At 40.4% G+C, this 14,030-nt stretch overlaps 1 protein-coding gene across 1 annotated transcript in view; it reads right to left on the reverse strand.

The window, feature by feature from the left end:
- LDAH (lipid droplet associated hydrolase) overlaps window positions 1-14,030 on the reverse strand; it is a 351,093-nt gene that overhangs the window by 121,262 nt on the left and 215,801 nt on the right. The window contains exon 5 of the mRNA XM_077488850.1: window positions 2,839-3,079. Coding sequence (XP_077344976.1) covers window positions 2,839-3,079 — 241 coding nt within the window. The remainder of the gene's footprint in view (window positions 1-2,838; window positions 3,080-14,030) is intronic.

A 14,030-nucleotide genomic window follows, 5' to 3' on the forward strand; every position in this document is an offset into this window, starting at 1 on the left:
CCAGCTAGAATTAAGTGATAGCGATTTGTGGGGAGATCCGTCATCAAATACTGAAAAGTAATGACAGTGACAATTCTGCAACTGAGCACATTTCAGTGTTTTTGATTTGATTACATTATTGAATATTTTTTATTATTATTTGGTATAATTATTTATAGTTATTTATTATATTATAATTTATGATTTCATTTTTCAAACTTTATCATACTCGGGATGTCTGCTAGACTCTGGTTTGGACAGATTTAAGAGAGTTATTCCTAAGAATTACAGGACTACAATATAAAACGCCAAATTTTCATGCAAAATAATTGTACCGCTTTCAGCACCTAAAATCTGAAATAATCATACCAGGGAGGTTAAAATCATAGCATCTAGGCTTATAAACAGACTAAATGCACAGCCGCTGACATGTTTCACACCGAACACGGTGCTTAGTTATCTTAGCTATGACTAAGCACCGTGTTCGGTGGGAAACATGCAAGTCTGTTTATAAGCCTAGATGCTATGATTTTAATTACATTTTTGAAATAAAGTTGAATAATTCGGAGTGCGGCTATCCAGCTACATCTTTTATACTTCAGTTCCTGTTGCAAACAGAGCCGGCACCCTGTGGGATTGTGGAGACAGCCGTTTTGGGAGAAGTCATTACCTTGGAGCGGTAATTCTTTGTATTTCTAGCAGCTTGGAATTGCATGCCATTGTCATCATTTGTACATTAAACTTCATTTGCCATGTAATTGCCCACCTCATTAATTTGTTCAGTTCTTGCAAGGTTTCCACATCCTGAGGAGAAGTTATTGCTATGCTTAGCTTAGTATCGTCCGCAAATACAGAGATTGAACTGTTTATTCCCCCTGGCACTGTGCTGGTTCCTTGGGGTTTGGCAAGGTGCCAGTGTGTCGCTGGCTGTCCCCTGATTGGCACACTGCATCTCACTGGCGTCTGTCAGGGTTTTCCCCATTCTTGGCATTCCTGAAGCTTCTGGTTAGGTGATGCTGTGTGCGGACACCTTGAGTGTCCAAACTCCCTCTCTCCCTGCAGCTACTTCATGCATTGAGAGGTAAGACATGGATTGACCCATTTATCAATACTGCATCCTTTTTTTTTACACATGTGCTTCTACATTTGTATGCATTTGACCATTCAGTTGACCTAATATGAAATAATCTGCAATTCACCATAGAGTTGAAGAATGAATCATCATTGATTTATTTGTATATTTTTAAAGGAGGGTTTAAAAAAAAAAAAATTGTGCTCTCCCCCTAGGCCCTCTGAGGGTGTGGCTATTTTTGACACACAATTTTCAATCCCATCATTCACTATATAAGTGCTTGCCCATGGTGTACAAGACTAGCCTAGCTCAGAGGAAGGGGGTGCACCCCCGAAATGCATTAGCTGTACTGCGTGTTCTGTGCATGTCCAAGCACTGTGTTTATGGCTTTTTGTCAGTTGCATCTTGTAAGTACCCACTTTTATACATTTTTTATTATTAAATGATCTCTGATAATGCACTTTGTGAGCGCGCTTTCCTTTTCTGTTTTTCTTGAAGGAATGTAAACACCACTTGTAATAAGAATAGTGTGTGATAGGTCCTCTTTACAATGAGATCTGGGTTGCACTTACCTTTGTGGGTTATAAGCTGTCAGTGCCCATGCAGCCGATGCAGCAGTCCAGGAATGTGAAATTCCCAATTTTTGTTCTTTCTGTAGGGCTTCAGAGTGATTCCGATTGGTCAAAGAGGCCACGGGATGGAGCTGACCAATCAGATTTGCTCGGAGCCATCTCAGAAGCCCTCAAGAAAAAAGAGGAAGAAAGCAGGGTTTTTTTTTTAAATCCCCAGACCACTGCACCAGCAGAGTGGGCACTGATAGCTTCATTTTTTCTGAGGTGGTGAACTAACCCTTTAAAAAAAATCATACTCATCTTGCCCAGGCCAATTTTCAGCTTTTAGCGCCGTCGCACTTTAAATAACAATTGCGCGGTCATGCAACACTGCACCCAAACTCAATTTTTATCATTTTGTTAACACAACTAAAGCTTTCTTTTGCTGGTATTTAATTACAACTGGGTTTTTTATTTTTTGCTAAATAAAAAAGCCTGAAAATTTTGATAAAAAAAGTGTTTTTCTTTGTTTCCGTTATTCTGCTACATTTCTTTGGTGAAAATAACTCAAATCAGTGTATATCATTTAGTTTGTAGGAAAGTTAAAGGGTCCATAGGGGAAGCGATCTGTATTTTTTTTTTATTTTTTTACATGATCGCTCATACTAGTGAATTTCATTGCTATAAGCAAGTATTTTACTAAATGAAATTGATTCATCCAGTTTGTTTTTTGTGATTAGCTGTAATTGGCCAGAACTAATCACATGGTACAGATGGGCTATGGTTGGCCCTGTCTGTACTAGGAAAACCGTTGTGTTAAAACAAGAGACAGCTGAATCACAAATATGATTTGTGATTTGCCCTTTAATTTCAGCATTTAAACATGCTTATTACCTAAAGTATTTTGCTGACTTTTAATTTGTGTGGCTCACCACTACTACACTGTGGAATGTGAGTTAGAATTTGACAAAAGTTCTTAATCTCTGCTGTACATCATGGGAGCAGGCTGTGGCCTACCACTTGTGGAGAGGTAGAGCTTTCCAACTACTTGTGGTAGGCCTTGACAACCTAAGCTTGCTGTAGTAATAGCTGATTTTGTTTTAACACCATAGCAGTCTTTCTATCCTGTGCCCAGGCCTGCAAATCAATGCACAAAGAACAGCGCAAGTGTCTGTAGAACAGAAATGCCTCCACTCCTGGTTCCTAGTGACCCAAAATGGCTGATGTATTGCTCACCAGAACATTCCACCCTGAAGAGGTCCAGCGAAGCAGTCACTGAAGCTTCATCTACTGATTTAATTCCACGCAGGGCAAACTTCACCAGAGATGCCTTCATGATGTCTGGCAAGAAAGAGAGCAGGTACAAGGGCATGTAGACAATGTATCGTAGGCTGCACAGAATCGGAGTCATGATCTTGCCTTGCGGTGACTGGGCCATTCTTTCAATGGTAGGAAAAAGCAAAATTGACTTTAAAACCTGAAAAACATAAAACAAAATAAAGATTAGTAAAATGTTTGTAAGATGGAAAAATGGCCACTGGAATTTCTTTGGCTGCCATATCATAACAGTTCTTCTTTCAGACAGATGGTGCTACCAATGTATCATTACATTCTTTTCAGACAGACCATGTTTGAGTGTTTGGCTACATACAGCTGTGCTTTAGAGGATGTAAATTCCTTTGCAAAATTTCAATATTTCTGCATAAATATGGCCTAAGATATGATCTGTTTTTATTTACAGGTCCAAAACTAGATAACAAGAACCTTAAAGTGGTTGTAAACCCTATTTGTGAAATTTGACCTAAGCCCATCTAGCTGTAGTGTTTACTTATCTCTTTCCAAAACTCTAATTGTCATTTCTCTCTGGTGCTCCATACCTCTGTTATCAGCATTAGTCACTTCTAACAAGCTCTCCAACACATGAGACAACAGCAGTTGAAAATTTGTGTCAAGGAGGGAGCTTAGAGGGAGATTAACAGGAAGCTTGTCTATTCACAATACAGCTCTGCATGTTCCTTTGTGGCCTATGTGGAGGGAGTGTTTGTCCCTTTCCTCCAATTATCTCTCACACGGTGTAAGTGCAGACTCCCCATCCACTGCTGAAAGAGGAAGAAAGATTTTTAAGACAATCTGCTTTTAACTTTCCAAAGAGTGCAGAAGGGGGAAGAAAGCACATACAGTATAAAAGTAAATTTATGTAGGGTGATTTGTTTAATCTCTATGTATCATCTGAGGCTTTTCACTTCACTGGGTATATGCGAGGGTTTACAAACACTTTACCTAAACAATGGAGTTGTACTTGTTAATTTATTTACTGAAGAGAATAATCCAGAGCTATATACTATATTTGTCTGGGAATATATGGGAACCTTAAGGTTTCTCAGTTCTTTTGAAGGAAAAATTAGAGTAAAGTGTTTCAATCAATGGCATGATAATCAAATAAGATCATGAGAGGCCCTGTCGTGTTTAAAGAACAGAAATGTGGTCCTTCGCCAAGTTTTATTTTAAAAGTCTCGTTAAAGTGTGTAATGACTTAACAAATTCTAAGGACTTCTGAAAATAAGTTATTGATACTCACCAATCTGGAAAAGGTTAAAATCATAGTCGTGCACACAGGGTGTGCGGGTTGTGCCTAGGCACACCCTAATCACCCTGTGCTGTTCCGATTCCCCACGCCTCCGGTTTCCCCCCTGCAGTGTTGCCAGCTTCCCACCTCTCAGTAGTGGGGAAGGGCCTGTAAATATTTCATTAACTGCCCTTCCTTTTCTGAATGAACACAGGGAGTGACCTGTACCGATCACTCCAGTCTTCATTCTTAACTGAAGCATAGTAAAATATGTTTAGTGCAGGCTGAGAGAAAAGGACTGGGGAACCTTTGTCCTCTGTTTCTTTCTCTGTCTCAAAAGTAAGACATCGGGGGTCTGTTTAGGCCCTCAATATTTTACCAAAGCCCCATAACAGTGCTCCTAAAAAGGCTACTGCCTTACTGACACCAATTGTTGCTCTACTGACACCATCCTCTGCTCTGCTGTTATACAGGAATACCCGTTTGTGCTCTGGGGTACACACCCTAATGCAACAGGCTGCACACATCAATGGTTAAAATCCTATTTTTAAGAAGTTTGGACTGTCCCAGTCTACAGTCAGAAGGATCAAATACACGTGAAGACAATTCAACACCATTGTTATCTGTCCCTGTTGCTGATATTCCTTTACTTCCTGTAAGGTAAAACCATTCTCACCAGGACATAAAGTGAGGAGAAATTTAACTAAGCCCTGGAATGGAGGAAAAACCTGACAAAGTTACAAAGCCTTGCCTACTTTATAAAAAAATTAGGTGGCAAAAAAAAAGAACATGATTCTCTGCACTACTAGACATCTTCTCTCATCATCAAGACTGATGCAGGGAGCATAGCACCTGGAGAATAGGGGAGCGCCGTCTCCCCTAGATTAAATGCGCAGATAATCCTTACAATGCGAGTGCAGCCCCATGCAAAGGAGAGTTCGCATATTTCCGGGAGATAGGGTCTTTATATCTCTCGATCTGCGTTGATTGTGATAAAAGGACCTTTTCTTGTCCATTAGTTCTGGCTAAAAATATGACCACATCTGAACAGAAAGTTAGTGTAGAAATGTACCACTAGAGGGCAAAGTACAGATAACAATCACTTTGTAAAACCCTAGCTCTATACACAGTCACAGACTTTCACTTCCTAGGAATAAATGTGCTGCAGTAGTAAAAATATTGCTTTACAATGTTTTCTGACATTTAGGCATCCACATACAGGTAATTCATGAAGCTGCATAACAGGCCTTGATGAACTTCAGAGAGTTCTATAATAACCAGTCCAATCTTTTTCAACCTTTTGTTTTTCACCCAGCAGCAACACTTGAAAAAAAAGTCAGGATTTGGGACCACCTGCTAAAATATTATATGTCAACTCACAATACTTTAGTGTTAGGAGTGCGGTACATACAATTTGTACATATACAGTTTTGCTCAAAAGTTTGCATACTCTGGCAGAAATTGTGATAATTTGACATTAATATTGAAAATCTGACAGATCATGCCGAAAAACCTTTATTTAAGGATAGTGATCATATGAAGCCATTTATTATCACATGGTTGTTTAGCTCCTTTTAAAATCATAATGATAAACAGAAATCACCCAAAAGGTCCTAATCAAAAGTTTCCATACCCTGGAATATTTGGCCTTGGTACAGACACACAAGGTGACACACACAGGTCAAAATTGCAATTAAAGTTTAAATTTCCCACATCTGTGGCTTTTTAATTTGAAATGAATGTCTGTGTATATTCAATGAGTTTGTTATCTCTTATGTGAATGCACTGAGCAGACTAGATACTGAGCCATGGGGAGCAGAAAAGAACTGTCAAAAGATTTGTATAACAAGGTAATGGAAGGTTATAAAGATGGAAAGGGATATAAAAAGGTATCCAAAGTCTTAAACTTCCCAGAAAGTACAATTCAATCAATTCAGGCATCTCTTGATACTAAGCCAAGGTCAGGTAAACCAAGAAAGATTGCAGATACAACGGTCAGAGGAATTGTTAAGGATACAAAGAAAAAATCCACAGGTAACCTCAGGAGAAATACAGGCTCTGGAAAAAAAATGGTGTGGTTGTTTTTAAGGAGCACAATACAACGATACGTGAACAAAAATGATCTGAATGGTCGAGTTGTCAGAAAGAAGCCTTTACTAATCCAATGCCACAAAAAAGTTACGATATGCCCAACACCACCTTGACATGCCTCACCAGGCTTTTTTGTGGCAATGGCGCAGTAAAGACCTTCTTTCTAGCAACTCAACCATGTAGATCATTTTTGTTCAAGTATCGTCGTATTGTGCTCCTTAAAAACAACCACACCGTCTTTTTCCAGAGCAGCCTGGATTTCTCCTGAGGTTACCTGTGGGTTTATCTTTGTATCCCGAACAATTCTTCTGGCAGTTACATAGATACATAGTAGGTGAGGTTGAAAGAAGACACAAGTCCATCAAGTCCAACCTATGTGTGTGATTTTATGTCAGTATTACATTGTATATTCCTGTATGTTGTGGTTGTTCAGGTGCTTATCTAATAGTTTTTCTTAAATTAAAGATGCTCCTCACTGAAACCTCTGCCTGTGGAAGAGAATTCCACATCCTAACCACTTTTACAGTAAAGAACCCTCTACGCAGTTTAAGATTAAACCACGTTTCTTCTAACCAAGCCAAAGTCAGGTAAACCTTAAGTTGTGGCTGCAATCTTTCTTGGTCTATCGGACCTTGGCTTTGTATCAAGAGATCCTCAAATTTTCCACTTAATAAGTGATTGAACAGTATTTACTGGCAAATTCAAGGCTTTGGATGTATTTTTTTATTTTTTATAATTTTCCATCTTTATAAAGTTCCATTACCTTGATACGCAGGTATTTTGACAATCATTTTTTGCTCCCATGGCTTAGTATCTAGCCTGCTCAGTGCATCCACATGAAAGATAAACTCATTGACAATTTATACACAAACACTAATTGCAATTTAAAAAGCCACAGATGTGGGGAATTAACCTTTAATTGTCATTTTAACTTGCATGTGTCACCTTGCGTGTCTGTACCAAGGCCAAATATTCCAGGTATATAAACTTTTGATCAGAGCCATTTAGGTGATTTCTGTTATAATTATGGTTTAAAAAGGAGCCAAACAACTATGTGATAATAAATGGCTTCATATGATCACTATCCTTAAATAAAGGCTTTTTTTGCCATTATCAGTCATATTTTCAATATTAATGCCAACATGTCATGATTTCTGCCAGGATATGCAAACTTTTGAGCAAACTATACTAATAAATAAAATAAGGTACGTTGCATACTTAGTGTACTTGGTGTACTTAGTGTACTTAGTGTACTTGACAACTATTCGGGAATTCAGCTCCTTTTTAAAAAATGAAGGCACACTAGAAGTTAAGTCCACCACGGTGCATGAAACCTCCTGGGCATACCTCTATTATTTATATCGGACAGCTATATAGTACTGCCGGAAGACAGCTAATACTGTAGTTCTTGAGGAAAGAGACACTGACCCTTCTGAGTTCTGCATCTTGAACAGGAGAGTCACTGCAGCTGCTATGCCCACCCCTCCTGCTCAATCACAGGAGCCTTGGTATTATGTGAACAAATTCACAAAATACAAAAGCTTCTGTGAATGGGCAACCAAGAGGGGGGGGGGAGGGCGGGCACAGGTGTTGTGTGTGTTTCTCTCCTCTCAGATCCTGGAGTGTGTTTTCAGCAGAGCAATAAACCTATCAAATGTAAATAATAGAGATAAGCCCAGGTGATGTCATGCAGCTACTTGGACTTAACTATTACATAGTAGGTGAGGTCAAAAAAAGACAAGTCCATCAAGTCCAACCTGTGTTTGTGATTATATGTCAGTATTACATTGTATATCCCTGTATGCTGTGGTCGTTCAGGTGCTTATCTAATCGTTTTTGAAACTATCGATGCTCCCCCGCTGAGACCACCGCCTGTGGAAGGGAATTCCACATCCTTGCCGCTCTTACAGTAAAGAACCCTCTACGTTTTTTAAGGTTAAACCTCTCAAACCTCTTTTCTTCTAATTTTAATGAGCGACCATCCCTTTCAAGCATCTCTTCCAGTGCTCGCAAACTTTCTTCAAGTAATATCCTCCAGACCCTTTATTAGCTTTCTTGCCCTTCTTTGTACTCGCTCCATTTGCAGTACATCCTTCCTGAGGACTGGTGCCCAGAACTGGACAAAATATTCTAGGTGCGGACAGACCAGAGTCTTGTAGAACGGGAGAATTATCGTTTTATCTCTGGAGTTAATCCCCTTTTTAATGCATGCCAATATTCTGTTTGCTTTGTTAGTAGCAGCTTGACATTGCATGCTATTGCTGAGCCTATCGTCTACTAGAACCCCCAGGTACTTTTACATCCTAGATTCCCCCAGAGGTCCAGCTTCTAACTTCAGCTTGTTAAAATAAGCTTTGATAATAAAACCTAGAAGCTGATTAGTTACTATGCACAGCTGCACCAGATGCTGTGTGCACCAGTTTTATTAAATCTCCTCCATTGTTTTCTACATTCAGCAGCAAAATTAAAGGAGGAGGAGCTTGAAAAAGTAGTCATAAGATTCCGCGGAAAGCTGGCCATAGATGGATCGAACTTCGATCCTTCTATGGCCGTTCCCACTCAAGACGAGTCTGTCTAATGACTGACAGCTTACGAACGGGACTATCAGTGAATATATGTTTGATAAGCCAGTTGGCTGCAGCACTGATCAGTGTATTTTGATAGCCGAGTCCCCGTTGTCAGAATAAAAATAGCATTGCGGGGAGGAACCCCCATCCATCTTATTAATTTTTTCTTTTCAATCAGGTTGCCGGCTGAGAGTCATCTATAGCCAGCTTGACTCAGAAAACGTGTAATTACCAGTGGCGGTATGTCCTTTGAGGGCGCACGGGTGCTAACCCCCCTATCCATGTGTCCGGACCCTTGCAGGATGTCGGGCACATGAATTCCAATGGCAGGGTATTTTTTCGAAGCACTGATTAGAGCCAGAGGCTCTAATAGGCTTCAAAATAGGGTGGGCTCGGGCGCAGAGAGTGCGCTCACAGCCCAGCCAGGTGTGTTAGAATAGAAAATGAATATTCATTATTCTAGTGGTACCATTCCAGTCATTAACGAGTTCCTAAAAATTAGAAACAACGGCTTTGAAATGACAGAGCCCAATAGGATCTGTGGGTGGATGCCATCTGATCCAGGTGCTTTAGTCACCTTTATTCTGTGTAAATATTTCTAGACCATATCACTTTTAAACCATTGTGGATCATTTGGGACTGTGTCAATACCATCACCATTATGGACATGAGCTCCCCCATCCTCCTTTGTATATACAGAGATGAAGAAAGTATTTCATAAATTTGTGTTCTCTTTGTCCCCAGTCACCCACTCTAGATTATGTTGTAAACAGCCTGACTTGACCCCACAATAGGGATAAAAAAAATTTGCAGAGGGAGTTTAACAAGACTTGTGGCCACTTATTAAAATTAGAAGAAAAGAACTTTAAACTATGTAGAGGTTTCTTTACTGTAAGAGTGGCAAGGATGTGGCATTCCCTTTCATAGGCGGTGGTCTCAGCGGGGGGCATTGATAGTTTCAAGAAACTATTTGGTAAGAACCTGAACGACCGCAATATACAGGGATATACAATGTAATACTGACACAATCACACACATAGGTTGGACTTGATGGACTTGTGTCTTTTTTCAACCTCACCTACTATGTAACTATGTTTTGTTAAACAACCCCTGCGAGGGCACAACACTGATGTGTTGATTAATAAAAGTGGGCCAAGGCCTAAATCCTTGGAACACTTTCCATTTGCAGCTAAATCTCACATTAGCTGAAACGCTAAAGCTGAACTCCAGGAGACACTTGCTCCCACCCCAACTACTTGTCAGGAAGACTGCAGCATCATGATGACCTCAGGAAATGATACACTATATATTGGACACCCAAAGGAAACAACTGTAAGAGACCTGGACAGTGAATTTAGGGGAGTACAAAAAGTTTCTCAAGAGCATTATTTGGGGTAAAAAAATATGATGAATTAGTGAGAGCGGGTGTGAGGGAGGGATGAGAAGTGATGGTCTTTAATGGAAACCTGCATTTCGAGAAAGAAAACAGGATTCCACTGCAGACCTCCTATTGAAAAATGTTAGTTATGTGACTGTTCCTGGCTTCAATATCCTCTATGACATCGATTTAGAACAAACTTGCAAGTCATCAAAGTTGTATCGGGACTTCTCAACTGCATATTACAGATTATGACTCCAAGTACTGAAGCCAAGCGATTAGCATTACAGCCATGGAAGTAACATTTTTAGAAGAGGAGGACAGATGTGGCAGGCTCTCCACAGTCCCCTAGAAAAAAAAAAAATAGACACTATAAAATAAGCAGCAGAGGAAATTTCAGACATACCCATTATATATATAAAACAGACCCTGAGAAGATTTACGAAGAGCAAAGGCTGTTTGTCTGTCAAAAGTTAACACTAACTTTGATATATCTGAGTACATCCCTTGCTTTGCTTTCCTTTTCTCCTCTCTAGCTTGGGTGGAGGGAGGGGAGAAATTATTATATCTGTTAGGTGAAACCTACTACATTTTTGTCAGATAACATAATGATGTACTTAACAGTAATATAATGTCCAAATTTGACAGTGTGTCACATTCATCAAAATTGCTTCTGCTCAGCATGACGAGACCTGGAGGCAAAATCACTGGGGTCAAGGAAATACTCTTAGCTTTATTAACACAGCTGTGCTGAGAGGCCATCCAAGTTAACGCACATGACAAAACAGACACAATTCTCTCCCATTTCTCTAGCATCAAAGTGGGCCCATCTAGGATAACACATTCGTGTCGCTCTAAGGCAAGGCTGTAACACGTTCCATATTGTTGTTTGAAATCTATACACTTATAAGCCAGAGCTACTTGGGTTATAAACATATTTGTTAAACATTAGAATGTCTGCATGTGAATTTCTATTTTTTTTTTTTATTCGGATTTTGCTCAAGGGGTAGAATTATAAACTCCCACTCTTTTAACAGTTCAGAAAATTGACTTGCCTTAGATGTTCGGTAACAATACAAGGGGGATTAAATGTTTTCGGCAAGTATCTGAGGACCATTTTGAGGATCGGTGTCCTGGAGAATGGTGTGCGCTGAAGACCGATTTTGTGCCAAGTAAGCTCTTGGGTTTAGATATATTACCTGTGTGTTATCATTGGCTTGCATTTTCATGGCCAGTAAGAATTGTTGGCACAGGACGAAAATATTTCATAGCTTTAAAAAAAAAAAAAAAAAAAAACACAGTACCGAGGCATGTGCTTATAACATTGCAGAAAATTTGACACAGAAACAAAGCAAAAATCTAATAAAAAAAACAAATTTATACATTGACCGAAATGGCAAGGATTGGCCAAAAACATGTCAAGAAATCAAAAACAACCAAATAGGATATTTACCAAGAGACAAAGAGCTGCCAGCATGAACCGTTTTCTTTGACACTGAAATGTCAAGTTCCACCTATTGGCCGATTTGAAACATAATAATATGGAAGTATGCAGAGAAATCGATGACAATGCTATATTTACCTAAAAAATAATATACGTGTATCTCTAGTTGGATGAATTTGTTTCCTATGCAAACAAGTCTTCCAACTAGAGTTTGACATGGCTGCTCTTGCTATTGTTGACTTTGATCTTCTACCCTTTAGAATCTCTTGGCAACAAACTTATTACCATTCTTTAATTTTCACTACAGATTTAACTTTTTTATGGCTACTCTGTTTAAATAAATAGGTCCACATACTAAATTAAATATCGTTTTGCTGGTTTTATAATATTTAAAAAATCAATATATCCCAATGCTAAGTATTTTCAAAAAGAGATCTATCAAGGGTCTGAGATTTTTTAAAATGGAAAGACAATTTGGGGTTGATTTATTAAAACTGGAGAGTGCAAAATCTGGTGCAGCAACCAATCATCTTCCAGGTGTTTTTTTTTTCAAAACGTAATTGAACAAGCTGACTTTAGGCTTCGTTCACATCTTGGTGAATAGAGGCGACAATCGCAGTAAAATCGCACAAATAGAATCGCGGGGCGCCTGTCGCCCAAAAGAAACTCATGTACTTCTTTTGGGCGACAGGCGGCCCATGATTCTACCGCGATTGTCGCCTGACGAATCACCGGAAAATCACGCCGCATTTGGGATGCTATTGAAATTGACAGGCAATGCACCGAGAACACATGGGCGTCCTGCAATTTGCCGATATTGTGAATCGCAATTCCACCTGTGACCAGTTGATTGGCTACCATGCACAGCTGCACAAGATTTTGCACTTTCCACTTTTAGTAAATCAACCCCTATGCCTGTTTTCAAAAGCAATGGAATACTGGAATTGTAGCTGGCACTGGACGATATGACTTGCTGTTTAAAATTTTACTATGATGCCTATTCTAGTGAGAACCAAGGATGCACCAATACCAGTATGGATACCGAAACCGATACTTTGCGGTGCAATTTGCATCTATACAAAATGAATTTCCGCAAATCACACTGAAACGAATGGCATGCAATTTGAACAGGAATGCAGTGCGATTCCTGTCCAAATCACATGCAGTTTCTGGAACTGCTCCTGTGTGAACCCATGCTGAAGTCACTATGACATGATATGCTTTTATTGGCAGCAGTAAACCACGCACAAGACAGGGACATCTAGGAATGGTCTAGGCAGGCTTGGCGAGCTACTAAAGTCTAGTTTTTTTGGGTTAAAAATAACAAACATGTTGTACTTACCTGCTGTGTGCATTGGTTTTGCACAGAGCAGCCCAGATCCTCCTCTTCTGGGGTCCCTCACCAATGCTTCTGGCCCCTCCCCCCTGCTGAGTGCCCCCACAGCAAGCAGCTAGCTATGGGGGCACTCGAGCTGAGCCACTGCTGTGTCCATTCAGACACAAAGCCGCGGCCCGGATCCACCCCCTCTCTCTCCTCATTGGCTCGTTGACTTTGACAGCAGCAGGAGGCAATGGTACCCGCTGCTGTCTCAGCCAATAAGGAGGGGAGGTTCCAAATGCCTGGACAGGCTCAGGTAAGTATTAAGGGGAGCTGCTGCACACAGAAGGTTTTTTATCTTAAAGTGGTTGTATACTCAAATTTTTTACTTTTACCTACAGGAAAGCCTATAATAAGGCTTACCTGTAGGTAAAAAAAATATCTCCTAAACCTGTACGGTTTAGGAGATATTCCCCTCGGTATGCGCCGCTGACTGCAGCGGCGCATGCGCACAAGAGGATTCTCGGGCTGAAAATCCGGCAGTGGCCGACCGGCCGGAATGAAATCTCCTGTGCGCATGCGCGGGAGTGACGATATCGCGGCTCCGGCCACTCACAACGCCGGAGCCGCGATACCCGGAAGAAACGCCGAGGGAGCATGTCAGCTCCCTCGGCGTGGATCGGGTCAGATGTCGGGGCCTCGTTCTAAGGTAAGTATTTCATAATGAGCTAGTATGCGGTGCGTACTAGCTCATTATGCCTTTTGCTTTGCAGGTTTACAAAAAAAAATTTGCGGGTTTACTACCGCTTTAATGAACACAATCCATTAAGATAAAAAAAAAACTTCTATCTTTAGAACCTTAAACCTTAAAAACCTTTAAACTTTAACCACTTGCCGACTGCTGCGTGCCAATATAGCACAATGGCAGCGGTGGGCAAATGGGCGTACCTGTACGTTCCCTTTAATTGGCGGGGCTAGCAGGCGCACGTGCCCGCGGGACTGGCAGACTCAATGTCCGCCTTTCTCCCGACGATCGTGTCACTGAGCCGCAGAACGGGGAAGTG

The sequence above is a fragment of the Lithobates pipiens genome, unplaced genomic scaffold (genome assembly GCF_037356315.1).
Source record: "Lithobates pipiens isolate NorthernLeopardFrog02 unplaced genomic scaffold, aLitPip1_a1.2 Scaffold_18, whole genome shotgun sequence".
In the NCBI taxonomy this organism is placed as follows: domain Eukaryota; kingdom Metazoa; phylum Chordata; class Amphibia; order Anura; family Ranidae; genus Lithobates; species Lithobates pipiens.